The sequence below is a fragment of the Peromyscus leucopus genome, chromosome 1 (assembly GCF_004664715.2).
Source record: "Peromyscus leucopus breed LL Stock chromosome 1, UCI_PerLeu_2.1, whole genome shotgun sequence".
NCBI classification, from domain to species: Eukaryota; Metazoa; Chordata; class Mammalia; order Rodentia; family Cricetidae; genus Peromyscus; species Peromyscus leucopus.
In genome coordinates, this window is record NC_051063.1 from 167,474,901 (window position 1) to 167,502,868 (window position 27,968).

Consider the following 27,968-nt stretch of genomic DNA (forward strand, 5'->3'; position numbering starts at 1 on the left):
ATCTAGATGAACCAAATATGTTATTTTTATTTACTTTTCTTTTTTTTTCTTTATTTTTATTTTTTGTGCGTGTGTGGATATTCAGTCTGCATGAATGCCCGTGGACGACATGAATGCAGTGCCTGCAGAGGCCAGAAGAGGGCCAGTGGGCCAGTGTTAGATTTCTTTTTGGTGTTAGATTTCTTGAGACTGGAATTACAGAGAGCTGTGAGCTGCCTTGTAAGTGCTAGGATTTGAACCCAGGTCCTCTCCAAGAGCAGCCAGGGTTCTCAACAGTCGTCATCTTTCCAGTTTCAGGGTTTTTGTTTTTGTTTACAAAGTCTCACTGTGTAACCATGGCTGTCCTAGAACTATGCTGACTTGCTCGTTTTGTGCGGTCCACTCCAGGCACTTCTTTCTCTCCACCCTCAATCTTTTTTTTTTTGTTTGTTTGTTTTCGCGACAGGGTTTCTCTGTGTAGCCCAGGCTGGCCTCAAACTCACAGACATCCGTCTGGTTCTGCTGGGATTAAAGGCGTGCGCCACCACCGCCCGGCCCCACCTTCAATCTTATGTCCTTATTAAAGTGTCTTTAATAGCCAGGCATGGTGCCACACACCTTTAGTTCCAGCACCACGGAAGCAGAAGCGGAAGCGGCGATCTCTGTGAGTTCCAGATCAGCCAGGATACATAGCGAGGCGCGCTCTCTCAAGATTTATTTACTATGTATACAGCATGTGTGACAGCAGGCCAGAAGAGGGCACCAGATCTCATTGCAGATGTTGTGAGCCACCACGTGGGTGCTGGGAATTGAACTCAGGACCTCTGGAAGAGCTGCCAGTGCTCTTAACCGCTCAGCCATCTCTCCAGCCCGAGGCCCTGTCTCAAACAACAACAAAAAAAGTCATTAATAAAACCTGCTGCACCAAACTGGCAAGTTTTAAGATTGTTTTCAGGAACTAGGACTTGACCTGGGTCTAGGTCCCTGGGATCTCGAGCGCCGAGGGTGGCGGTGTGAAGCGAGTCTCCTGTTTCTTCGCCTCTGACCTCTTACAGGGTTTACGAAGAAAGTCTTTTTTTTTTTTTACCTCCTTAAGATGGCGGCTCTACAGGCCGCTTAAGCTACGTTAGCCACTTCCAAGATGGCGGCCCCCACCTGCCGTCCTCAGGGCAGGCCCCGAGAAATCTCGCGTTAGGCGAGCCTAACGCGCCAGTTCTCGCGCGAGAGCACGTCAGGCCAGCTAGGCGTTGTGTGATCCGCAGCTGGCGCGGAAGCCTCAGGTGTGAAGCCGTCGGTAAGGGGGTTTGCTGAGGCGCTGGGCCGGAGGCGACGGGGGCGCGGGGGATGGCCGGGGCCGCGGCATGGGCTAGCTGGCGTCGGCCGAACTCGCGATTGCCCGAGCGAGGCTGCAGCAGGAAGTGCGCCTGGGGATTTCCATCTCCAGTGGAGCTTGCAGGGAAACTGAGGCTCGGGGTGGCGCTCCGGGTTCCGGGCTGCGCTGAGGCCGCTGTTTTCCTCTGCAGTTGCGGAAGATGTCGGACAGCGAGGACAGCAACTTCTCCGAGGAGGAGGACAGCGAGCGCAGCAGCGAGGCGGAGGAGGCCGAGGTCAGTGATGGCGATCCTAGGGGGAGACGTTGCGCCTGGGGACAGGGCCCGGGCAGAGGGGCCCCTGCGGAGCCCAGGCTCGGGACGGCTGGGCTTTTCCTGATGGTCCGGAGAGGTGGGCGAGTGGGCAAGTCAGGGGGGAGCAGAGGGACAGCATCTGGAAGGTGGGTGCGCCAGTACACCGAGGCCTTAGGTGATGTGTTCAGACGTCACTGGCTTTTAAATTCATGTATCCGATTTGCTTCCCTTTGTTTACTATTGCTGTTTGCCGTGCTGGGGTTGAATCCAGGGCTTCAGTCGTGCTAGATCGATACACTGTCGTCGAGTTTCAGCTTCAGCTGTTAGTGTATTTTTTGTGTTTCTGTTTTTAGGTGTGCCCAGTTCTCCCAGAAGTGTGTCTGTGTTGCCTACTGTGTGCCAGGCACACTTCTTTGTCCCGGGGCTCCTGCTAACAGATTTTAAAATGTAAATAAACAACTGATAAGCGAACACGAAATGCTAATGTGAATAAATGTAGCCAATACATAGAAGACACACAGGTTCAGCATCCCTAATCTGAAAAGCAACGATCTGAAATGTTCTAAAATCTGAAACTTTTTTTTTTTTTTTTTTTCTCGAGACAGGGTTTCTCTGCGTAGTTTTGCGCCTTTCCTGGAACTCACTTGGTAGCCCAGGCTGGCCTCGAACTCACAGAGATCCGCCTGCCTCTGCCTCCCGAGTGCTGGGATTAAAGGCGTGCGCCACCACCGCCCGGCAAATCTGAAACTTTTTGAGCCCCTATATTGATGCCACAAATGGAAATTTACACACCTGACTTAATGTAACAGGTCAAAGTCAAAAACACTGGTACACTAAAAATACTATTTTAAATTTCTGTGCAAGGCACATAGGAAACGTGTGAATTCAAGTCATAATGTTTCTGGGGATAGAATGCAGGGCTTTGTACACACTGAGTAGGAGTTCTACCACTAAGTTGCTATTCCCTTAAATTTAGAATTGCGTGTGCGTGTGCGTGTTCTTGGGCTGGGCCCTAAATTAATTTCTTTAGTGAGTTGTCAGTGGTTTCAAACATTTCACTGTCTACAATGTAAAACCTGTGCGAGGAAGGAACTAGGGACCCCGGTGTCATCATCAGGCTTCAGCTGCCAGGCAGTAACCTGAAACTGCAGGTCACTGTCCCCTTTATTGGGAAGTAGAAGGGACTAACAGCACAGAAGTGGTCTATCTAGCATCTCTGCTCAGAGGTGGCTATCCCCTGTTACAGGACTGGGGATTGACCCCTGGCCTCAGGCATGCTAGGCAAGTGCTCTCCTACTAAGCAGTACTTCCATCCCGCCTGCTCTATGCACACGTGGGTTTTCTCCAGTCCTGGCATATATCAGTTGCCATTTATCAGTGTGATTACCTCGTGGCAGAGTTTAGAAAAGGGAAGGTGTCATGGAGGGCATCAGGCTTAGGATTATAGGTTTCCGTTGATGTACCCACTTCTTACATGGTCTGCTTGTCCTCTGTAGGTATTTAGTTGCCAGTCTGTGTGCCTTTGGGGCTGGTGCTCTCTTCCCAGGCAGGCATCGAGGTGCCATGGTAATGTAGGGCAGCAGGTGTGTGTGTGGGGTGTGACAGGACTAGCCTTTGTTCCAAGCTCTTAGTGACTCATGGCTTCAGGTCACTGCTGGCACTTGTAGCCTGGTGGTAATGAGACCAGGGTCCCTGGTTCCTTCTTTGCAGAGGTTTTTTACTGGGCACCTCGTCAGACTCAGGAGTCGCCTCCTTACTGACTGTTGACATCAAGGAGGTATGAGGCCTGCCCCAGCTGTTGAAGACTGCGGCCAGATGTTGTCCTGTGTTCTGTAGATAGTTAGGTTGTCAAGCAAACAGTATGCTGCTTGCTGTGAAGATCAGCTGGCTTCCCATTCTCATCCCCTTCATTCATTCAGCAGGGGCTCCAAGTGTGGCATTGGGGCTCACAGCCTCCCTTCCCGAGCTAAGTCGGTAGGCAGAGATTGTTTTATAGATACACAGTCCTGCAGGGGTGTTGACGGCAGTGTGAGTGTGTCGTAGAATAAGAACTATAGCAGTGCAGTGTTGCCTACCAGGCTCCTGAGTTCTTTGGTGTCTTCTCTGGGTCTTTCACTGTATGGCTTGGCTCTTCCAGTTCATGCTTACAATCTCAGATTGTTTCCCCCAAAAAAACAGAACACAAACCCAAGACTGTGGTCCAGCACCCCAGGGAATACAGCTGTGTCAGGAGCCCTTGCTTCAGGGAAGAAGGCTTCTCTGGAACCCAGCCAGGGACACAGTGGCAAGATGGCTTGAGACAGGCCTAGAAAGCTTGGCCTGGTGACATGGCTCAGTGGGTATGGGCTCCTGCTGCCAAGTCCAAGGACCCGTGTTTGAGTTCTAGGATCCACGTGGTGAAACAGAACTGACTCCTGAAGGTTGCCCCACACATGAGCCTGCACACAGAATATATAAAATAAGAAAATAAAAAAATTGCAGTGTGAGATGTTGTCACCTAGTCAGGAAATCCATTTTTTTTTTCTTCTCAGTGTTTTTATTTTTAAGACAGGGTCTTACCTGTACCTCTGCCTGGCCTGGAACTGGCTATGTAGGCCAGGCCAAACTGGCTATGAACTCAAAGAGACCCATCTGCCTCCTGAGTGCTGAGACTACAGGTGGCCACCACCACACCTAGGTTGGTGATTTTTTTTTTTTAGATTTACTTATTTTTATTTTTTGTGTATGAGTGTTTTTGCCTGCCTGTATTTTTGTGCACTACCCATGTGCCGATAAATGCAAAGAAGGCATTGGATCCCCCAGGACTGGAGTTATAGATAGCTCGGGGATAGAACAGCACCAACAGGGAGAAGCCCTTCTTGGCAACATGCATGCTACCCGTGATGGTGGAGGTCTGGGAGGGAGGAAACAGCAGAGAAAGCCTAGCCACGCCCCTTAAACAGATATTCTTTTTTTTTTTTTTCCCGAGACAGGGTTTCTCTGTGTAGCTTTGTGCTTCTGGAACTCACTCTGTAGACCAGGCTGGCCTCAAACTCACAGAGACCCGCCTGTCTCTGCCTCTGGAGTGCTGGGATTAAAGGCGTGTGCCACCACTGCCCGGCTCAAGCAGATATTCTTAAGCCATCTTAAGAATGCTTGCTCTGGGTTCGGCAGTGCTGGGGACCCAGTGCTGCCTGAGCCTTTAGCGGCTCTGTTCAGAGCTGTGGTGGAGGAGCCTGCTTCACCTAGGGTGAAGGGAGCAGGCTGCCTGCAACAGGATGGTTTTGTTGTTTCTGTGTTTTCTTCGTTGGTTCTGGTAACCTAACCCAGGCCTGGGAATCCTAAACAAGGACTCTACTACTGAGCCACATCCCCAGCCCAAGAATAACCTTTTTTCTTGCAGTGTTGGCAGTAGACCAGTCTGGCATAGAATGGTGGTTTTATGTAGACCAGGCAGGCCTCAAACTTAGAGATCGGCCTGCCTCCGCCTCTCAAGTACTGGAATAAAAGGCATGTGCCACCATGCCTGGCTAGAATAGTTTTTTTTTTTTTTTGTTTTTTTTGTTTTTTCTCTTCAAAACAGGGTTTCTTTCTTTCTTTCTTTCTTTTTTTTTTTTTAAAAGATTTATTTATTTATTATGTATGCAGTGTTCTGTCTGCATGTATGTCTACAGGCCAGAAGAGGGCACCAGATCTCATTACAGATGGCTGTGAGCCATCATGTGGTTGCTGGGAATTGAACTCAGGACCTCTGGAAGAGCAGCCAGTGCTCTTAACCTCTGAGCCACCTCTCCATCCCCAAGACAGGGTTTCTCTGTGTAGCTTTGCACCTTTCCTGGAACTCACTCTGTAGACCAGGCTGGCCTGAAATCACAGAGATCCGCCTGTCTCTGCCTCCTGGTGCTGGGATTAAAGGCGTGCGCCACCACCGCCCGGGCCTAGAATAGGTTTTTTAATACAATATTTTATTCTTGGAGAACTTTATGCAGTGTATTTTGATGTTTACCCCTCCATTTTTTGCTCCTTCCAATCTACAATCTACCTTCCACCTTCTCATCACCTCCCACTTCCTGATTTGATTACCTGCCTAGTCCAGGTTTGTGCTGGCTATATACTCCTTGGGTATGAGCCATCTACCAAGGACCACACCCTAGAACAGCTCTTTATAAAAAGGACTGGTATGGTGGGTGTCATTGCTGAGAGGGCAGAGTGTGTTTTAGAGGCTGGGGTTGCCCTCAATGATAGAGCATGTGCTTAGCAATTGTCACAGCCCCGGGTTCCAGCCTGTCAACCCCAAATCCAAACAGAAACCTCCAAAATACCCACATCGTACAAAGTGGTGCAGAACAGAAGACGCCTAGAGGAATTGTTTGAGAGGAAGGCCCTGGAAAGAGAGCTTGGCAGTGGGTGGCAGTGGGCAGGGTGTGTGCTTCCTTCCAGTCCTGCCAAGGAGTCGTGGCAGGGGACGAATTATCAGACTCAGGCAAATGTGTATGTTTTTTAAGTCTTTGGTCACATTTATTAGTGGGCAAAGTAATAACAACAACTAATAAAATATATAAAATTTATAATTCAACATGCAATTAAAATAGAATGGAGCAATGTTAATTTTTTTTTTTTAATGGATTTCCCTCCCCTTGGAACCCATTCTGTAGACCAGTCCGGCCTTGAACTCAGAGATCCGCCTGCCTCTGCCTCTGAGTGCGGAGATTAAAGGTGTGCGCCGCCGCCGCCGCCGCCCCCCCCCCCCCCCCCCCCCCCCCCCCCCCCCCGCAGCTTGAGGTTTTTAAAAATTTATTTATATATTGAGATAGAATCTCACTATGTAGCTATGGCTTTCCTGGAACTCACTATGTTGGTCAGGATGGCCTCAAATTCATAGAGATCTATCTGCCTGCCTCTCTGACTCTAAAGTGCTGAGATTAAAGTGCCACCACACCCAGGTTAAAATAAAGATTTTTTTCTGTGTGTGTGTGTGTGTGTGTGTGTGTGTGTGTGTGTGTGTGTGTGAATGTATGCTGCTATGTGTTGGGAGTGTGCCCTCAAGAACAAAAGAGCGTTCTCATCCCCTAGCAATAGAGTTACAGGCAATTGTGAGCTGCCCAATATGAGTGTTGGGAATTGAACTTTGGAACTTTGGAAGAGCAACATATGCCTGTAACTGCTGAGCCATGGCTTCAGCCCCAGCAAGGTCAAATGTACATATTGACTCAGATAGGATACATATTAGTTACTTTTCTGTTTAACAATGTTTATTTTTTGTCAGTTTTACATGTATATACATTGTATCTTTTTAACTCCTTTTCTTGAGGCAGGGTTGCATTTTGTAGCCCTGACTGGCCTAGCTTCAGGTTCAGGGTCAGTTGCTGGTTTCCCAACTAGAGGTGCTCTCAGGCAGATTGATAAGATCTAGGCTGTACTGATGCTGTGGGGTATGTGTTACTTCCCTTGCAATTTTGCAGCTCTGCGTTGGATTGGAACCTGCTTTGGTGTCATGACCATCTTTCTTTGAGATTGTGGAGCCTGGGTGTTGCAGGAGAAGGCTCGGCCCATAGACTGCAGCAGTATCTTGCAGAGTCACACTATATAGCTTTGGCTGGCCTGGAATTTACTATGTAGACCAGGCTGGCCTTGAACACACAGAGATCCACTTGCCTGGCTTCCTGAGAGAAAGGATTAAATACATGTACCATCATGCCCAGAGTTGGTGTGTGTGTGTGTGTGTGTGTGTATGCATGTATATATTTTTAATTTACTTGTTGTCTCTTAAGCTATTTAGAAAGAATTAAGTGAATTTAAAGAAAAAAATGAACTGGAGAGATGGCTCAGTGGTTAAGAGCACTTGTTCACCCAGAGGACCTGGGTTTGGTTCTCAGCATCCAGATCCAGGTCAGGTGACTCACAGCTGCTTGTAACTCTAGCTTCATTGGATCTTACACTTTCTGAGGGAACCTGCATATATCTGGCATTTACCCACATAGGTGTGAGCGCGCGCGCACACACACACACACACACACACAATAATAATAAGCAGATTTAAAATAAAAAACAGAAGTAAAAAAATATTGGATAAATAGGTTGTAACAATGTGGAAATGGAGGAAGCCTTGAGGTGGTGAGTTAAGGTTAATGCTTGGGCAGCAGAATTTGTGTGGATCTGTTTGTGACTGGTACAGAACAGTGTTGTGGGATATTTGTACACTGTGAAGACATATTTGCTGATTGGTGTAATAAAAAACTGAATGGCGCCGGGCGGTGGTGGCGCACGCCTTTAATCCCAGCACTCGGGAGGCAGAGGCAGGCGGATCTCTGTGAGTTCGAGGCCAGCTTGGACTACCAAGTGAGTTTCAGGAAAGGCACAAAGCTACCCAAACTGAATGGCAAATAACTAGGCAGGAGGTATAGGTGGGATTCCCAGGGAGAGAAAGGAAGAGATGAATCTAGATGCAAGAGAGACGCAGAACGAGTTGGACATATAGAATGAGAAAGAAAGGTTAATATAAATGGGTTCATTGAAGTTATAAGAGCTAGTGGGACAACCCTAAGCTAAGGCCGAGCTTTCATAATTAATTAGTCCCTGTGTAGTTATTTGTGAGCTGGTGACTCAAAGAAAAATCCATCTACAGAACAGGGATTAGAAACCCAGGGGTCTCCTGAGGAGGCCAAGGCAAGGATCCAGTGCTGGAGGGATGTATTGATAGGGAGGGATCAGAGCAGTGACATTCACAGGCAGAAAGGGTGAGGATCTGGTGCCTTCAGGGAGCTGGACAGCATGGCTATGGTAACAGTATTGTGGACACTTTGGGGCACAGAGACTGCTGGCCTGGCATACTCAGAGGATATCTAGGGAGACAGCCCAGAGGCTGCTGCATGGGGGCGGTGGACTCTGTTTCTGGGAAACGTGGAGAAGTAGAGGCGTGTGGGGGCATCAGAGCAGATGGGGGAGCTGATGTAATGGAAGGTAAATGGCCTAGTGAGAGAGGTGTGGGATGAGGGGCAATGATGGGCCTAGACAGAGCTTTAGGTCCATTTAAAGCTGCTTTGAAGAGGTGAGTGGAAGCCAGCTGTGGGGGTTTACACCTATAATCCACTACTTGGGAAACAGAGACAGAAGGACTGCCACAAGTTCAAGACCAGCCTAGGTTACGCCGTGAGTTCCAAGGCAATCTGCATTACTAAATGACTCTCTCTCCCTCTCTCTCTCTCTCTCTCTCTCTCTCTCACACACACACACACACACACACACGCACACACACACGCACACGCACACGAAGTGATTGATTGCTCAGGATAAATAGCATGTTGAGGGATTGCAGGGAACCCCGGGAGACATCCATTGGTGGGTGTTAAACCCTGACAGATCTAGGAGTCAGGAGCAGACTCTTAAGGAAACACAGAGATGAGGGCAGTCTGGATGTGTGTGTGTGACGTCAGGGGTTCTGGACTGGGGATAGTAGAACTCTGGTGCCCCAGCCCTGCGTGACCCCCACAGGCCGAGGATGAACGACGGAGTGCAGCAGGCAGTGAGAAGGAAGAGGAGCCTGAGGAAGAGGAGGAGGAGGAGGAAGAAGAATACGATGAGGAGGAAGAGGAAGAAGATGATGACCGGCCCCCAAAGAAACCACGCCATGGGGGATTCATTTTGGACGAGGCTGGTATGTCATAGGGCCTGGAAGCATTGGGCAAATTGAAGAGGACACAGACATGAGGCGTCTGTGCCTCCCGCTTTGTGTGTGTGCATGCATATGAGGTGGTGGGGATCGGCTCTTCCAAAGAATTACCCCCTCTGAGCCCTATCCCAGAGCCTCACCGGTGGACTCTAGGCATACTCCCAACCCTCTTTTACTTTTTATTCTGAGACAGGGTCTTGCTAAGTTGCTCAGGCTTGCCTTGAACTGACAGTGTAGCCTAAGTTGGCCTTGAACTTGCAGTTTTCTGCTTAACTTCTCATGTAGTTGGGATGAATGGCCTCACCATGGGGCCTGGCTCAGAATGCTTGGGGTTACAGATGTGTGCCACCATGCCAATTCTGGTTGTCATTTTTTTAGAAGGGATATGTCTGGTTAGGGTAGGGTGGGGGAACTGGCCTTTAGGAACAGGTGTATCCACGTGACACCTCCGTTTGTGGTACGAGCTTGGGTAAAGAATGCCGTGCCTTTCTGAGCCCGTGTCCAGGTCTGGGTTTCTGAGGCTTGTCTCTCAGAGGATGTTTCATTCTCTTGGAGCTGCTGTCCTGAGGTCACCTCTCATCCCGCTGACTGCCTGGCTTTCCCATTGCAGATGTGGATGATGAATATGAGGATGAGGACCAGTGGGAAGATGGAGCTGAAGACATCCTGGAGAAAGGTGTGTGTGGGACCTGCCTGCAAGATCATGTTGGGCGGGGGTTGTGCCTGGGAGGGTGTCTTCTAAGCCCTCCCCACCCATCCCTGCAACCACCCCAACCCTCACTCTTCACTTGCTTCTTTCTGTCCTCGCCAGAGAGACGGCTCCCAGCCCTTTTCCTTTGAGGCCCATGAGTGGGGGCGGGGACCGCTGTGTGGGTGTGTTGTGGGGAGAGGATTCTGGGTATCCCTTTGTGGGGTGTAGGGTGGGTGGGCTCTGCCCCACAATACCCCCCACTTGCTGGGCCAGTGCCCCTTCCCTGTTATTTTCCGTTCTGTGCACCTCATACATTTCGGCTTCTCCCCACCCACCTGGTGCCTGGCCTTTACTTTTGGTTTTTGACCTTCCTGTGTCCCTCCCTCCGCCCCAACCCATTGGTTGATTTCGCTGCTATAATTTGGCTCATACTTTGTCTACCCTGCACACCACTACCACCACCACCACCACCACCACTACCACCACCACCACCTTCTCCTCTTCCTCCAAGTAGAAGAGATTGAAGGTAAGAACTGGGCAAGTGTGGTCTGTGCCTCTCCTCCCATATCCTGTGTGGCCCTGGGGCTGTGACTTACATGGGGTACAGGGATAGGCAGTCTTGGGTGTCTGACCTAGGAAGCTTATGCATTCTGTGTCCATAGGCCTAGATGTAGTGCAGGCAGGAGTATGAGATGGGGGAGCTCAGGGCGTGCTTAGATGGTGACTGTGAGATGGAGGACTGATGGATGCCCCCCAGCAACTGGACCCATCCCTGAGCACGCGATGAGAAGCAGGGAGTTGAGTAGGACAGAGCTGTGGGGGACGGTGGGGCAGCTTCAGCCAGGCGTCTTCCTGCCCTGGGGCCAGGCCTGGCCCCTGAACTCCCGAAGCCCTTTCCCAGCCTGACTCCCCGTGCCTCTTGTTTCCAGCCTCCAATATTGATAACGTTGTCCTGGATGAAGACCGCTCTGGGGCTCGCCGTCTGCAGAATCTCTGGAGGTAAGTAAATGAGGAGACCTGGGTGGCACCCAGCTTCCTGGACAGATGTGGGGCAGGCCAGCCTGCCCTCCAGTCCTCCACTTTCCTTCATGACTGCTTTCCCCTCGGTACCCCAGGGACCAGAGAGAAGAAGAACTGGGCGAGTATTATATGAAGAAATACGCTAAATCATCTGTGGGAGAGACGTAAGTGCCTGGGGGGCGCAGGTGGCCCTAGGTGGAAAGCAAGTGTGGTCTGGTGGGGCTCCCCTCCTTCCCACTGCTGTTCTCCCTCTAGGGTGTATGGAGGGTCTGATGAGCTCTCAGATGACATCACCCAGCAGCAGCTGCTCCCGGGAGTCAAGTAAGAGAGTGGGCGAAGGGTGGAAGGCCACAGGGGGACCCCATATGGGCTGTGGACACACAGAGGGGCGGGGAAGTGAGAACTCGGTGTGCAGAGTTAAGAGCTGGCCCTGGCTGGAGGGGCAGGTGGTGTGGGTCATGTCTTACGGAGGAGACAGTTTGGGTAACCTTGTCTTCCTTATCCTGTGCTGTATAGGGACCCCAACCTGTGGACTGTCAAGTGTAAGGTGCGTGTTCTGGCCTTGGGCTGCTGTGGGCGGACGTACATCTCTGGATCTTCTTGCACTAGTCCCTGGTCCTGTAGCCGCCTGTCTGTGCTCCTTTTCCTGTCTCTGTCCACCGTTTGCCCCTCCCCCCTTCTGCTCTCATCGCCCTCGTGTCTTTTCTTGCAGTCCATCTCTCCTCCTTCACCTTCCTGCCCTCCGCCTGCCCCTGCCTCTCCTTTTTCCTGTCAGTTTTCCTGTGTCCTGCTCTCTTGCTCTTCAGGTCTCCAAATCCACCTCTCTTTCCAGATTGGGGAGGAACGAGCCACAGCGATTTCCTTGATGCGCAAATTCATCGCTTACCAGTTCACAGACACGGTGAGTCGGGGGTGGTGGTGGGGGGCAGACTGGTTGAGCCCAGGTGCAAAGACATTCATAGGCACTAGGTGCCCTTGGGCACGCAGAGCTGTGCAGTGACTGGGTGAACAGATGAACTAGAACAAGAGAATAAGACCACTGCCTGGACTTTGGGGTGCTCTGCCTTCCTGGGACTTCGTTTTTGTTGGTGGTGTTTGTTTTTAGCTGGAGAAACAGCTGTGTGTCATAGGAACTGAACTCTTGCCCTTTTGGTTGTGAACATTAGCTTTTAATGTCTCAGCCATCTCTCCAGCCCTTGTTTTGTTTTGGGGTGTATGCATATGCAGTCTCATGTGATGTCTGTAGGTACGCCCACCTGTGCATTCATGAAGAAGCCAGAGAGAATATCACATAACTTTCCTATTGGTCACTGCCTTATTTCTTGAGATAGGGTCTCCCTGAACTTGGATTTTTTTTTTTTTTTTTTTTTTTTTTTTTTGCTAGGTTGGCTGACTGGCAAACCCCAGAGATCTTTCCGTCTCATTCCATTATCTCCCTACCCCCAGGCTTTTACATGTATGCTAGGAATCCAAATTCAGGCCCTCATGCTTGTGAAGCAAATGCTCTTACTGACTGAACCATCTCTCTAGTGTGTGCGTGCGTCTGTCTGTCTGTCTGTCTGTCTATGTGTAAATTAAAACTTTTTTGCCAGGCTAGAGAGATGGCTCAGTGGTTAGTGATGCATATTGTTTGTGCAGAGGACTGGAGTTTGATAGTCCCCACATCAGGCACTCACAATTATACAACTGCCTGTAACTCAGCTCCAGGAGATCTGACACTTCTCAGACCTCCTTAGACACAACTACAGAAACATGTACACATAAATAATCATAATTTTTGTTTTGTTTTTACTTTAGTGTTTTTGGTTTTTTTTAAGGTTTATTTATTCATTTATTTTATGTATATAGATGCTTTGTCTGCATGTACATCTGCACACCAGAAAGAGGACATTGGATCTCTTGAGACTACAGTTATAGATGGTGGTGAGCCACCATGTGGATGCTGGGAATTGAACTCAGGACCTCTGGAAGAGCAGTCAGTACTACTTTTTTTTCCCCCCTGAGACAGGGTTTCTCTGTGTAGCTTTGTGCCTTTCCTGGAACTCACTTGGTAGCCCAGGCTGGCCTCGAACTCACAGAGCTCTGGCTCTGCCTCCCGTTTTTTTTTTTTTTTTTTTTTTTTTTTTAATTAAAATTTTTTTTTATATTAGTGGGAGAGCTGATGAAATTTGAGCCAAGTCCATTTTTTTTTTTTTTTTATTTTACAATACCATTCAGTTCTACATATCAGCCACGGGTTCCCCTGTTCTCCCCCCTCCCACTCCCTCCCCTTACTCCCAGTCCACCCCCCATTCCTACCTCCTCCAGGGCAAAGCCTCCCCCGAGGACTGCGATCAACCTGGTAGACTCAGTCCAGGGAGGTCCAGTCCCTTCCTCCCAGACTGAGCCAAGCGTCCCTGCATAAGCTCCAGGTTTCAAACAGCTAACTCATGCAATGAGCACAGGACTCGGTCCCACTGCCTAGTTGCCTCCCAAACTGATCAAGCCAATCAACTGTCTCACCTATTCAGAGGGCCTGATCCAGCTGGGCGCCCCCTCAGCCTTTGGTTCATAGTTCATGTGTTTCCATTGTTTGGCTATTTTTTTTTTTTCAATAATTGAGTAAAACCGAAATTTATTATATGCCACAGTCGTCCTAGGGACCTCCATGCTATATATATAGCCTCCATGGTTCTATGGGTTGTGGTCTGATTGTTCTTTATTTTATATCTAGAATCCACTTATGAGTGAGTACATACCATGACTGTCTTTCTGGGTTTGGGTTACCTCACTCAGGATGATTTTTTCTAGTTCCATCCATTTGCCTGCAAATTTCATGCTTTCATTGTTTTTCTCTGCTGAGAATACTCCATTGTGTATATGTACCACATTTTTTTCATCCATTCTTCCGTTGACGGGCATCTAGGTTGTTTCCAGGTTCTGGCTATTACAAATAGTGCTGCTATGAACATAGCTGAGCATGTATCTTTATGGTATGAATCAGCATTTCTTGGGTATATGCCCAAGAGTGGGATGGCTGGGTCTAACTTGTTGGTTTTTTTTTTTTAATTTTTTTTATTTATTTATTTTTTGGTTTTCCCGGGACAGGGTTTCACTGTGTAGCTTTGCGCCTTTCCTGGATCTCGCTCAGTAGACCAGGCTGGCCTGGAACTCAGAGAGATCCGCCTGGCTCTGCCTCCTGAGTGCTGGGATTAAAGGCCTGCGCCACCACCGCCCGGCTATTTTTATTTTATAATTAATTTAATTTTACATATAAGCCATGGATTCCCCTGTCCTCTCTCTTCCCAACCGATCAGCCCATACTATTAACCTCTGAGCCATCTCTCCAGCTGGGTTTTGGTTTTTTTAGACAGGGTTTCTCTGTGTAGTCCTGGCTGTCCTAGAACTTACTCTGCAGACCAGGCTAGCCTCGAACTCATGGAGATCCGCCTGCCTTTGCCTCCCAAGTGCTGGGACTACAAGGCTTGCACCACCACTACCACCTGGCCAAAATTTTTATTTATTTATGTATTTTTTTTTTAGGTATGAGTGCTCTGTATGTTTGCCTGCAGGCCAGAAGAGGGCATCAAATCCCATTATAGATGTTTGAGAGCCACCATGTGGTCGCTGGGAATTGAATTTAGGACCTCTGAAAGAGCAGCCAGCACTCTTAGCCTCTGAGCCATCTCTCTGGCCCAGTTGTTGTTTTTTTCGAGACAGGGTTTCTCTGTGTAGCCCTGGCTGTCCTGGAACTCACTCTGTAGACCAGGCTGGCCTCGAGCTCAGAGATTGGCTTGCCTCTGGGAGCCCCCCCTCCCCCAGCTCTGGGGTTAAAGGTATGCGCCACCACACCTGGCCATATATATATTTTGGCATGGTAAGAAGATTGTTTTTCTTTTAATTGAAATATAGTCTGAGCAACAAGAATGTAGCCGAGAGGAGGAGGGGCTGGCCCGCCTCAGGCAGGAGCCTCTCTAATGTCACAGGATTAAATATCCTGCTGGGCAGTAGTGGCGCACGCCTTTAATCCCAGCATTGGGGAGGCAGAGCCAGGCAGATCTGTGAATTCCAGGCCAGCCTGGGCTACAGAGCAAGATCCAGGACAGGCACCAAAACTACACAGAGAAACCCTGTCTCGAAAAACAAAACAAACAAACAAACAGAAAAGAATACAAGTATCCCAATGTCTGTGTACCCCACGCCCCACCTGTCATGGATTGCAGGACAGCAGCAGAAGGAGGACCCACTCACAACCCCCAAAGAGGGTCTGGCCCTCAGCACCTGCCTGCCTTGGCCATACTTCATGCTTTCCTCAGTTCCAAACAGGAGGGTACTGACATTTCTCCCACCCTCAGAGACATGATCAGCCAGTGTGACAGGTGGGGTCCTCAGGATGTCTCTGGGGAAAAGAATCCGAGAAGACAGGAAGGAAAGGGTGATCAAGGAACCTCGCCAGGCTGGGCAGAGTTCCAGAGGAACGGCCAGCCCCCTTCATTCTCCTCCTTGGGTTTTAAAAACACACACACAAAAAAACCTTTTAGCCAGATGTGAATTATTAGCACTTGGGAGACTACAGCAGGAGGATTAGGAGTTCAAGGCCAACCTGAGCTCCATGAGAAACTATCTCAAAAAACGAAAGGACTGGAGATGTGACTTGGTTGGTAGAGTACTTGCCTAGTGTGCCTGAAGTTCTGGACTTGGTCCTCAGCACTGCATAAAACCAGACCTGGTGATGCACATCTGCAGTCCCAGCATTTGGGAGGTGGAGGCAGGAGGAACAAGGATTGGAGGCCCGCTTCCATTCTCATCGCTGTGGCCATCCCAGTCCCTGTGCCACTTGGTGATGGGCTCCCGCAGACTCGGCTCTGGAGGAACCCGGGAGTGGCAGCGGTCCTGACTGTTGGCCAGCTGTGTTCCTCATCCCCTCTCCCACCTCTGTCTCCAGCCCCTGCAGATTAAGTCAGTGGTTGCCCCAGAGCACGTGAAGGGCTACATCTATGTGGAGGCCTACAAGCAAACCCATGTGAAGCAGGCCATTGAGGGTGTGGGCAACCTGCGGCTTGGCTACTGGAACCAGCAGATGGTGCCTATCAAGGAGATGACTGATGTACTCAAGGTGGTGAAGGAGGTGGCCAACCTGAAGCCAAAGTCCTGGGTCCGCCTCAAGCGTGGCATCTACAAAGACGACATCGCTCAGGTGGGAGCCGACGGAGCAGATGAGTGGGCCAGGCTGCTGTACACTGCCTGTTTTTTGTCTTTTTCCTTTCCAAGAGCCAAGAACAGAGCTTCCCTCAGGGTGGGGAGGCAAGGTGAGGCTTTAGCTCTGAGCACACAGGAGGTGATGGCTGTCGCTAGGACATTGAAAGGCAAGTTGATAAAGACTGAGGAAAGGGAGTGGTGATGAGCCACATGGGCTGTGTGAGGAAGAAGGTGGTAGGCACACGAGGTAGATGCCTGGGACAAGGCTGGAGCGATGGCTCACTGGTTTGTACTTCTAGTGGACCTGGGTTTAATTCCCAGTACCACGTGGTGGTTCACAGCCTTCTGTAACTCCAATCCTCAGGGATCTGATGCTCACTGGCCTCTGAGGGAACCAGGCACAACATGATGCAGGTAGACATGTAGACTCCCCCGCCACACACACACAGGATAAATAAAATCAAGATGTCTAGAGCGGGTAGTGAGAGACACAGAGCTGAGTTTGGAGGTGATAGGCCTCATGGTTCATTGTAGGTCCTTCTGTTTTGTTACACGGAATCTTAATATATAGTCCTGGCTGGCCTGGAAGTTATATATAGACCAGGCTGGCCTCAAACTCTCAGAGATCTGCCTGCCTCTACCTCTGGAGTGCTGAGATTAAAGGCTTGTAAGTCTTTGGCGTCACTGTGGAGGTGGGAAGGTTCTATGAAATGTAGTCCAATTTGTAAATTTTCTTATGTGATGGCAAGTGAACCTAGGGCCTCACACATTCTTGGCAAATGTTCAACTGAGCCACACCCCAAGGCCCACTGATAGGTTCTAGGCAAATGCTCTACTGCTTCCCCCAGCTGGCAAGATTGGGATCTTAACATCCATAGCTGCGGGGACCTGTGAGTGCATAAGAATGAAGGAATGGAGAAGGACTGCCAGGGCTTCTGAGCTGACAGTTGCCTGCTTTGCCTGCATGAGGCTGTGGGTTTGATCCCCTGCATTTGGGTGGGTGGGTGGAATGGGAAAGAAAGGGCCGGGAATGGCGCTCAGTTGGTGGAGTGCTTGCCGAGCATGTGGAGGCTCTGGCTTCAGTCTTCAGCCCTGCATAAAACCAGGCTTGGTGGTTCATGCCTAGAATCCCAGGATTCAAGGGGTAGAGGAGGAGAGTCAGAAGTCCAGGGTCATCCTTGAAAAATTACCCTAGGCTGTGGCCTAAGCAGAATAGAGTGGGAGGTTATGGGAAAGGGGGCAGTTTGGAGGAAACGGCCATTACTAGGCTGTGGTCCTATGTTTGTGGGACCTTTGAGACAGCCAAGTGGGGAAGGAAGGCAGGCAGGTGGTATGTGTTCATTTCCGGTGCTAAGAAGTGTTGGTCAAGACAGAGAGGCTTCTGGGAGTTGGGAGCAAGCAGATCTCTACCATGCCCTTCTCTGGCCACTCTAGTACCTTCCTCTCAGGTTGCTAGGGTCATTGAAGTCCAGATGAGCCCTGCTGACCTGCTGTTTTCCACCAGGTGGACTACGTTGAACCCAGCCAGAACACAATCTCCCTCAAGATGATCCCACGCATCGACTATGACCGCATCAAAGCCCGCATGAGCTTGGTACTGCAAGCGTGGTGCCTGCTGGGGACACTGTATCCTTGCTGGTAGCCAGCCCTCCTCCCTCACCTCTCCCACATGTGGCCCTTGTTCTCCACAGAAAGACTGGTTTGCCAAAAAGAAGAAGTTCAAGCGGCCTCCGCAGAGGCTCTTTGATGCTGAGAAGATCAGGTGAGCATGCCTAGGGACCAGCCTTGGCTGTTGGTTGTGTGGCACAGTGTGCTTTGGTGTCCTCTTTAGGGACATTACCCCTCAGGTGTGTGAGCTCGTGGCTGGGCAGTCTAGCCTCAGGTAGGCACTTTCTTTCTTCGGATCTCAGTTTCCTCTGCTGCAGACTTTTTCCCTCCTTTTCTTTTTTTTTCCTTTTCTTCCTTTGGTCCTGAGGATTGAGTGGTGGGTTCCATGCATGCTCAGTCAGCACTCTACCACCAAGCCACATGTCAGTCTGTTGCATGTTGCTAATGGTGATGCACTCCCCCAGTCTCCCAGAGTTATGGTCATTGACTCTGTGTGTGTGTTTAAGACTGGCTGGGGTTCCTGGTGATGGGCAAACGAGAGGGGACACGGCTTTCTCTAGTCTCGCTCTGGAACCCGCTATGTGTAAGGGCCCTTAGGCAGATTTTTGGTTTGGTGCTAGGGTGGAACGTAGGGCACTGGGCACATTGTCCACATGCTCCACCACTAAGCCATGCTTCAGCAGAGGGCAGAGGGGACCCCCCTCAGTGCCCATCAGCACACTGCTCCCCTTGCCAGACTCACCACGTGGCAAAGATGGCTGAGGGAACAGCCACTCAAACGTTTTCCTATAGTGGCCACCATCTTTCTGTACTGGGGGCCTAAGCTAAGTTGCTTGAACCCTGTATGCAGCATGAGGGAGCCTGACAAGTCTGGGTTAGAGTTAAGGAACAGAATCGACTCCTGTCTGCCTGCATTGGGATCATGGTCAGCCTTGCTCTCAGCTGTCCTGAGTCCACCTTCCCTCTGCTAGAGAATGAGGCCCTGCTTCTGATGTCCCAGGGTTTGGGGGTGTCTGCACAGCTGAGAACGTGCAGGGACTCTTGCTCCCGAGAGTCTGCTGTGTGCCCAGCACTCCCTGTGCTGGGAGGTAGGGACAGCAGCAGCGGGTGATCACTAAGGCAGGGAGTCCCTTCATTTAGCTGGCCTGTGGGCTGTGAAGTCATTTAAGCCACCCAAGTCATGTGTTGGAGGGTCTTGAACCCCTTTTCCATTCAGGAAGAGGACCGCACACACCCTTAGCATCTCTGTTCTCCCCAAACCGTAGGTCCTTAGGGGGCGATGTTGCCTCCGACGGTGACTTCCTCATTTTCGAGGGGAACCGCTACAGCCGGAAGGGCTTTCTGTTCAAGAGCTTCGCCATGTCCGCCGTGGTGAGTCCAGTGGGCAGTGCTCACGGGGGGGGGGGGGGGGTGCCTTTCCCGGAGCCTGGTCGCCAGTGCTTTGTCCTGGGCAGTGACTCGCTGGCGGCAACACTGACCCCTGTCCTTCTCCTCCCTTCGCCTGGGTCTCAGATTACAGAGGGTGTGAAGCCCACCCTGTCGGAGCTGGAAAAGTTTGAAGATCAGCCTGAGGGCATTGACCTGGAGGTGGTGACTGAAGGCACAGGTATCTGGTCTTGGCCTCACCCCTGGCTGTGGAGGAGGGTGGCCCTGGAGACTGCTGTCCAGTCAGCCCTGCACTGTTCCCTCAGGGAAGGAGCGGGAACACAATTTCCAGCCCGGGGACAATGTGGAGGTGTGCGAGGGTGAGCTCATCAACTTGCAGGGCAAGGTTCTCAGCGTGGACGGCAACAAGATCACCATCATGCCCAAGCACGAGGACCTCAAGGTGACGACATCACAGGACTGGCTTGTCTGCTCGCGGCAGGTTGTGTGCAGGGCAGTGGTTCTGCCCGAGAGGACGTGTCTGGACCTCTTTGTGTCTCCTTGTGCTGATGGTCTGCTGAGAGTATTCAGGCCTGTGTGCTGTGACGGGGGAGTTCGGCAGGGGTCAGGTGGTTTCTCAGGCCTGATTCTGCCTGTCTGTGGGGAACTTTCTGGGTACATGCTGTGGCCTGGGCTGTCCTGCTTACAAGGAAGGACAACCTGATAGTGATGTGTACCTCTGTGTGTGGCTTTTTAGAGGAGAGGAAGAATGCACCCAAGGGATGCCCCCCTCTTTCTTTTTGGGTGCCTGTGTGATGCGCAGGACCTAGGGTTTTACACATGCTAGATAAATGCCCTGTCTCTTAGCCTCACCCCCAGCCCCTCACTGGTGGCTTCTACCACTGGACTATATTCTTTTTGTGTACCCCCTCCATTATTTATTTATTTTTTTATTTTTATTTTTGGTTTTTCGAGACAGGGTCTCACTGTATTCTGGAGCTCGCTCTGTAGACCAGGCTGGCCTTGAAATTCCGAGACCTCCTGCTCTGCCTGGGATCACAGTCGTGCACCACCACTGCCTGGTGCTCTTCTGTTTTGTGGTTTTTACATTTATTTATTTTGTGTGTGCAGATACTACAGCGCATACATGGAGGTCATAGTCTGTTCCCTTGGCTTGAGCTCCCTTATCTCTGAATCATCTTGCTGATCCCCTTTGCGCTCGCGCTCTCTCTCTCTCTCTCTCTCTCTCTCTCTCTCTCTCTCTCTCTCTCTCGCTCTCTCTCTCTCTCTTTTTGTTTTGTTTTTGGAAAAGAACTCATTATGTAGCTCTGGCTGGACTGGAGCTTAATATATACACCAGGCTGGTCTTTAATTCACAGAAATCTACCTGCTTTCTGCTTCCCAAGTGCTGGGATTAAAGGCATTGGCCGGCCGGCCGGGCGGTGGTGGCGCATGCCTTTAATCCCAGCACTCGGGAGGCAGAGCCAGGCGGATCTCTGTGAGTTCCAGGCTAGCCTGGGCTACCAAGTGAGTTTCAGGAAAGGCGCAAACCTACACAGAGAAACCCTGTCTCGAAAAACCAAAAAAAAAAAAAAAGGCATTGGCCACCATGCCCAGCCTTTTTACTTAAAAAATTGTATTTAATCACTGTGTATGTATATGGGGAAGAAGGGCAGGGACAGAGCTCCAGCTGTCTGTCTTGGCAAAAAGCTCCCTTACCCAAACTGAGCCATCTCACTGGTTCTGTTTTTACTTTTTGAGTCAGAAACTTGCTAACTTATCCAAGCCAGCCTTGAACTTGTGATCCTCCTGCCTGGTCCTCTCTAGTAGCTGACTGGCTTGCAGTCACTAGGTCTCGTCATGGGCTGTTTCCTGATGTGTTGTTGAAGGACTGACTTCCAGTCTGTCGTGGCATAATGACATTGTCTGTCTGCCTTTGCTGTTTCTGAGGAGTGGCATGTCTGGGTCTCATTGGGTTTAGGGTTTGACTGTGGAGTAACCTGAGGTCAGTGCCTGTGTTCAGTCACAGGTGTTTGCATGTGTGCGTGCACATGTATGACGAGTTGTCGGTGCCAGCATGCAGTGTTTGGGGCTTAGGGGATGGCATCAAACAAATTACTGGTCCAAGAGTTCCATGTATCTGAGGACAAGCTGCATGTGTGTTCAGGCATGCACATGTGGTACACAGGCCCTGTCCGTGGGAGAGGGCTGCCCAGCTCAAAGCCCTGCCTGGGGCAGCTGGCTCCACAGGAGCCGTGCAGGTGTCTTCTCAGGTGGCCTCCGGTGGTGGGTGGGTGATAGGGAGCTGCAGTGGGTCTGCAGGGTCTCGGCGGAGACTGAGGTGATGCTAAAGGTGAGTAGGGCAGGTGATGATGGTTTCTTTTACGTACTTATTGTCCCTGTGGCCACATCTCCTAGGACATGCTTGAGTTCCCAGCCCAGGAACTTCGGAAGTACTTCAAGATGGGGGACCATGTAAAAGTGATTGCTGGCCGATTCGAGGGTGACACAGGTCTCATTGTGCGGGTGGAGGAGAACTTTGTCATCCTTTTCTCGGACCTCACCATGCATGAGGTAGGTGCCTGGAAGAGGGGACCCTAGTAGGTAATTCTCTGGGGCCTGCCTCACCACTTCCACTCTCTCCACAGTTGAAGGTGCTTCCCCGGGACCTGCAGCTCTGCTCAGAGACAGCCTCAGGTGTAGATGTCGGGGGCCAGCATGAGTGGGGTGAGCTGGTGCAGCTGGATCCCCGCACTGTGGGTGTCATCGTGCGGTTAGAGCGAGAGACCTTCCAGGTGCGTCTTTACGCTCACTCCTGTCCCGAGAGCCCCCCATCCTAGGAGGTGGTAGAGCGTGGGGACCAAGCTTACAGATTGTGCTGGTTTCTAGACTTGGTAAGGCTCCTGAAGCCTGTCTGTAATGCTGGCAAGTGGCCTGTCATTTTTCCTGTCTGCCTCAAGTCTCACACCTAGTTAGGTGGAGATCTACCTCATTGGCTGAGAATTGAATATATGTCTCAGTATTTGGTGCTTTTTCAAAGATAGCATGCTATAGTTGCCACAGCTCTGCCCTCCCCTCCCCCACCCCCACGTCTGCGTTAGCATAGCACCTAGGACCCTGAGTCTGTCAGCTCTATTGCTTCTGTCCCGTGTGACCCTGGCCTCATGACTTACCCTCTTGGGGCCACTGTAAAGTAGGAATTGAGATAGTATTCCTCTCAGAGGGAAGTGTGTGAAGAGTTTAGCAGGGGTGGATCATCGGTGGACTCCTCCTCCCATGCCCCTGATGCTCAGTCAGGAAGGTAGTCTCCTCCCAAAGTGCCTTTTGTTTCTCCCATGTGGCTGCCTCCACGCTGAGTGCTGAGATTACAGACGTTTGCTACTATGTCCAGTTTACGTGGTGCAGGGAATCACAGAGCTCTGTGCATGCTAAGCCAGCACCCTGAACTGAGCTACCCCACAACCTTCCAAAGGATCTTTTGGAATGATCTAGAATGTTTGTGATTGACCGAGGGCCTGGTGTTTGGTGCTCTGACTTTGCTCCACATTCATGCAGTCAGGATGCCATGTAGGGCTCGGGATCTCAGGATTGTCTCCCCTGAGGAAAGGACAGCTCATCTCACATCACCTCATCCCCTTTTGTCCTCTGCGTCCTTTCCCCCCAAGGTTCTGAACATGCATGGGAAGGTGGTGACTGTCAGGCACCAGGCCGTGACTCAGAAAAAGGACAACCGCTTTGCTGTGGCCCTGGACTCCGATCAGAACAACATCCATGTGAAGGACATTGTCAAGGTCATCGACGGCCCTCACTCAGTAAGTGTCAGCACTGCTCTCTTGCCGAGTCTGAAAGCGTTGGGATGGGGTCTTCCCTGCCCAGCATGTGACCCCCCTTCTGCCCAGGGCCGAGAGGGCGAGATCCGCCATCTGTATCGCAGCTTTGCCTTCCTGCATTGCAAGAAGCTGGTGGAGAATGGCGGAATGTTTGTCTGCAAGGCACGACACCTGGTGTTGGCGGGGGGCTCAAAGGTAAGAACGTCAGGGCCCCAGGAGAGGGAGACCAGGCTGGTGGGAACTAAGAGTAGGTCTCACTGCCAAGTCCTTGGGGAAGGTAAGAAAGGTTTCTTTGGGGTTTTGAGCTGTTCTCCTGTCATTTGTCACTTTTGTGGGTTGCATGTTGGGTACTAGACACCCTGGGGTACCTGCAAAGGAGATAAAGTCTCCACTCTCCTGCAGCTGATTCATCAGGATACAGGGGAAAGCGAAGTGGCCACAGGTCTCACTGTCGGGGCTTCCTTTCCTGTGTGCCCCTCTTCCCAGAAGTGATGGTACAATGCACAGACAGGGTCAGGGGACCACTGGTTGAGATAGAGGATGTGTGTGTTACAGCAGAAATCAGGGTGAAGGAATCCAGAACCACCGGTTACTCAGGAGCTGCCATTGCCCAGGCTCTGAGACAGGACTGGCAGGGAAGTTGTGCAGGGCCAGATATGGGAAAGGAAATCTGGAGCAAGCTGTGGTAGCACACACCTGCAGTACCAGCACTTGGGAAGTGAGGCGGAGGCAGTTCCGCTTAAGATCATTCTTGGCTACACAGCAAGTCAAGGCCAGGGTGAGCTACACAAGACCTTGTCTCAAAAATAAGGAAATCGGGGCCAACAGGTGACCCCAGTGCCTGCAGATATGGTGATTTTTACCCCTGGCTAGTGTTTTTATGTCACTAGGGACTTAAATTTCTGACTCATTTTGGTTAAAGTGCTTATCTTGGTGAGGGGAGACCCAGGCCTCTTCTGGAGAGGCCTACAGAGGCAGAGAGGTGGCACTTCCTCACCTAGGAGATGGGGCTTTGTTCCTGGAAAAAGCATGGATGGTCGCTGCAAGCAGAACCTAGGCCAGTCATTGTAGGGAGTGGACCGGAGCCTTTCACCTCTGTCCTGCCTGCCTGTTCACTCTCTATCCCTCTCCCAGCCCCGGGATGTGACCAATTTAACTGTTGGTGGCTTCACTCCTATGAGTCCCCGGATCAGCAGCCCCATGCACCCCAGTGCTGAAGGTGAGATGGGGTCAGAGTTCAGAGGTCGGAATGGGGGAGCCTTGAGTGGTCAGCTTGAGAGCCTTGTGACCCAGAGTGGGGTCAAGGAAATGCCTCAGGGTTAGGGAGTGGGTGGAGGGGCCCCCTAACCCTCTTGGGCAGCTGAAGCTGGTAGAGAGAGGTTTGAGGGTGTCCTGGCTGTGGGCACAGTGTAAGAAAGAGGCATAATTCCTGAGGCCCCACGACATCCTCCACCCACAGGCCAGCATGGTGGCTTTGGAAGCCCAGGTGGTGGCATGAGCAGGGGTCGAGGGCGAAGAGATAACGAGCTCATAGGCCAGACTGTGCGCATCTCCCAGGGACCCTACAAAGGTGAGCTATGGGTGCAGGGAGGCAGGGGTGTGATGGAGAGTCCCCCACCTGACTGCCTGACTCCTCATAGGCTACATTGGTGTGGTGAAGGATGCCACGGAATCCACGGCCCGAGTAGAACTGCACTCTACCTGCCAGACCATCTCTGTAGACCGCCAGCGGCTCACCACGGTGTACGTTTGGGCTTGGGAGAGACCAGTGTGGGGTTGATGGCTGGGCCCAGGGAGGACAGCATAGGCATACTAGGAACCCACCCCCACCCTGCTGTGTCCACAGTGACTCCCAGCGCCCAGGTGGCATGGCCTCCACCTATGGACGGACACCCATGTACGGCTCTCAGACACCCATGTACGGCTCTGGCTCCCGAACACCCATGTATGGCTCCCAGACACCTTTGCAGGATGGTAAGTATGTCCACAACACTAGGGATGAAGCAGAACGCTCAGCAAATAGTAGGACAGAATGAAGAGCATGCTTCTTTACTTTATCCAGGTAGCCGCACTCCACATTATGGCTCACAGACGCCTCTGCATGATGGGAGCCGCACTCCTGCTCAGAGTGGGGCCTGGGACCCCAACAACCCAAACACACCTTCCAGGTGAGGGCCATTTTTAGGATGGGCTGTGTTGGCCAGGGTGTGAGTAGTTGTGTTGGAATATTGTGGTGACTGCTGCAGGCTGGGAATACAGTGTCCTGCCCGCATCACATGCAGCCTAACATCCAGTTACTCTGTGCTGGAGACATTGCCAGGGGTGCGGTCTGGAGCAGGCAGCCTTGTCCCTCTGCACCATCGACTCAGCTGTGGCATTGCCTTAGTGTCAAGAAGCCTTTGTCTGGGCTTCTGTCAGAGCACAGTTGCCTCAGTCGAGGATCCCGTGTGGAGAGCTGTTCTACAAGCATTGTCAGATTTGTTACCGCCCGTCATTCTCAACAGACTTCTGTCCCACCAGGGCTGAGGAGGAATACGAGTATGCCTTTGACGACGAGCCCACCCCATCCCCACAGGCATATGGGGGAACCCCGAATCCCCAAACACCCGGCTACCCAGACCCATCATCCCCCCAGGTCAATCCACAGTACAACCCGCAGACACCAGGGACGCCAGCCATGTGAGTCCACCAGGGCCGAGCCCGAAAAGCCCTGCACACAGCTGCCCACCGCCCTACCTTCTGACCCTTTCTGTTGGTACTAACACCCCTTTCTTCTGTCTACAGGTACAACACGGACCAGTTCTCCCCCTACGCTGCCCCCTCTCCACAGGGGTCCTACCAGCCCAGTCCCAGCCCTCAGAGCTACCACCAAGTGGCACCAAGCCCAGCAGGCTATCAAAACACCCATTCCCCGGCCAGCTACCACCCCACACCTTCACCCATGGCCTATCAGGTATGCCATGTCACAGAAGTCTGTGGACAGAGGTGGGCCTCAGTTGGGATGGCCAGGCCGTGATTGTTCCAGACACTCATTCCTCTTCCTTCAGGCCAGTCCCAGCCCCAGCCCTGTTGGCTACAGTCCGATGACCCCTGGAGCTCCTTCTCCTGGAGGCTACAACCCACATACACCAGGCTCAGGCATTGAACAGAACTCCAGTGACTGGGTAACCACTGATATCCAGGTGAAGGTGCGAGATACCTATCTGGACACACAAGTAGTGGGGCAGACAGGCGTCATCCGCAGTGTCACAGTAAGTAGTGTCCTGGGGTGGGCAGGGCCCCCAACTCTGTAGTTCCTTAAATTTGTCTGTGGTGCTATGGACGGAACCCTAGGCCGCATACATGCTAGGCTAGTGCTCTACCACTGAGCTCTATCCCCAACTGACTTACTTATTTATAGTTTTAGTTATAACTGTCCAACTATAATGTCTGGTATGCTGTGGTGGACAGATCCTGAAGGCTGGAGGGAGTGTCTGTAACTCCAGGGGATGGGTAGTTCTGCCTCATGTGCTCACAGCTCAGGCCTGGGCACCTGGCACACTTGAGCGTGGTGACTTTGGAAAGATGAACTCAGTAGTGTGCCGAGTGGCCCCCTGGGCCAGGCATCGACACCCCCAGGCTCAAGCTCCCAGAGGCCCACTGAGTTCTCACCCTTTGCACACGCCACCCTGTCTTCTTCCATCCAGTCTTGTCTGGCTAGTCCTTCAGCCTTCAGAAAACAGCTGTTGTCTCAGGCTGAGTCTTAGGGGTCTGAGGAGCTCTTCATGTTACCCACCTGTTGCCTAGAGTTGAGTGTCAACCTTAGCGTGGTCTGTATTTGGGGCTGGGGGTGCTCAGTGCATCTGTTTAACTTTCTGGAGGAAAGCACCTTTATTCTTTTCTTCAGGAGCCAAACTTTCTATAGGAAGGCTTTGTTAACCCTCCAGTAGATGTTCTGATAGGATTGATTAAACACCAGGGACCAATCAGCCCCAGAGCCTGTCCTCACAGACCTCAGCTTGAGTTGGGGTAGAGAGATATGTCCCCAGAGTGGGCAGAATTGGCTCGAGAAGCCTAGAGGGCTTGGGGAGCAGAGTGAACTGAGGAGGCACTGTACTCAACTTTGGTGAATCAGGGAGGACTTTCTGGAGGAGACATTGAGGCTGCGACCTGAAGCTGGGCTTGGTGGCACACACCTTTAATCCCAGCATTTGGGAGGCAGAGGCAGGCGGATCTCTGAGTTTGAGGCCAGCCTGGCTACAAACAAAGATATATAGAGCAGGCTGGCCTGGAATCCAGAGAGATCCTCATCTCTTGAGTACTGGGATTAAAGTATGTGCCCCAATGCCTGGCTCTCTTTCGACCTGACTTAGCTGCATTTTAGTGTGTCCTTTAGTGGCCTTAACTGCTCACCCCGATAGCCGTGGTGCTCGGAGGGTGGGCTCCAGATTGCACTGGGACAGGACAGGCTGAGCAGGCTGTCCTCCCTCTGCAGGGAGGCATGTGCTCCGTGTACCTGAAAGACAGTGAGAAGGTGGTCAGCATCTCCAGTGAGCACCTGGAGCCCATCACCCCCACCAAGAACAACAAGGTAGGACGGACGGACGGGGCCGGTAGGACGGCACAGGGGCATGGCAGCTGTTGGTGGGCCTGACACTTACTGTTGCCTCCAGGTGAAAGTGATTCTGGGTGAGGACCGAGAGGCCACCGGGGTCCTACTGAGTATTGATGGTGAGGATGGCATCATCCGAATGGACCTAGAAGACCAGCAGATTAAGATCCTGAACCTCCGCTTCCTGGGGAAGCTCCTGGAGGCCTGAAGCCCAAGTGTGCCGTGCAAACATGGAGCAGGCAGCCCTGCTGGGCCCAGCATGGAGCCCTGAGGTGGTCTGGAGGACTTCCTTTCCTGATCCTCTGACATCAGAGCAGACTCAGAAAAGTTTCCACTTTCTTTCTGCTGCCCCAGCTTGCCTTTGTCTTCAGGTCTTTCAATAAAGAGAAGCTGTTTGAAAAGTGTGTGGGTGTGGGTGTGGGTGTGTTGGTGG

The 27,968-nt window shown here is 51.5% G+C and overlaps 1 protein-coding gene across 3 annotated transcripts; it reads left to right on the forward strand.

Annotated features, from left to right (window-relative positions):
* Nucleotides 1-1,164: 1,164 nt before the first annotated feature.
* On the forward strand, nucleotides 1,165-27,939 carry Supt5h (SPT5 homolog, DSIF elongation factor subunit). Of its 3 annotated transcripts, none has more exons than XM_028859129.1 (30): nucleotides 1,165-1,273; nucleotides 1,503-1,586; nucleotides 9,075-9,237; nucleotides 9,863-9,928; nucleotides 10,458-10,469; nucleotides 10,873-10,942; nucleotides 11,059-11,127; nucleotides 11,219-11,284; nucleotides 11,480-11,510; nucleotides 11,796-11,864; nucleotides 15,888-16,139; nucleotides 17,646-17,735; nucleotides 17,833-17,903; nucleotides 19,015-19,120; nucleotides 19,262-19,355; nucleotides 19,441-19,577; nucleotides 21,533-21,688; nucleotides 21,763-21,909; nucleotides 22,780-22,926; nucleotides 23,014-23,139; nucleotides 24,079-24,163; nucleotides 24,404-24,514; nucleotides 24,585-24,687; nucleotides 24,791-24,918; nucleotides 25,007-25,112; nucleotides 25,465-25,623; nucleotides 25,729-25,897; nucleotides 25,992-26,195; nucleotides 27,419-27,514; nucleotides 27,597-27,939. In XM_028859129.1, exons 2-30 carry the CDS (start codon nucleotides 1,512-1,514, stop codon nucleotides 27,741-27,743), a joined length of 3,255 nt encoding a protein of 1,084 aa, XP_028714962.1. In that variant the 5' UTR covers nucleotides 1,165-1,273; nucleotides 1,503-1,511; the 3' UTR covers nucleotides 27,744-27,939. The 3 variants fall into 3 exon arrangements, with proteins under 3 accessions (XP_028714962.1, XP_028714964.1, XP_028714963.1); XM_028859130.2 differs by having other exon boundaries at nucleotides 1,187-1,259; XM_028859131.1 differs by lacking the exon at nucleotides 10,458-10,469.
* Nucleotides 27,940-27,968: the final 29 nt, after the last annotated feature.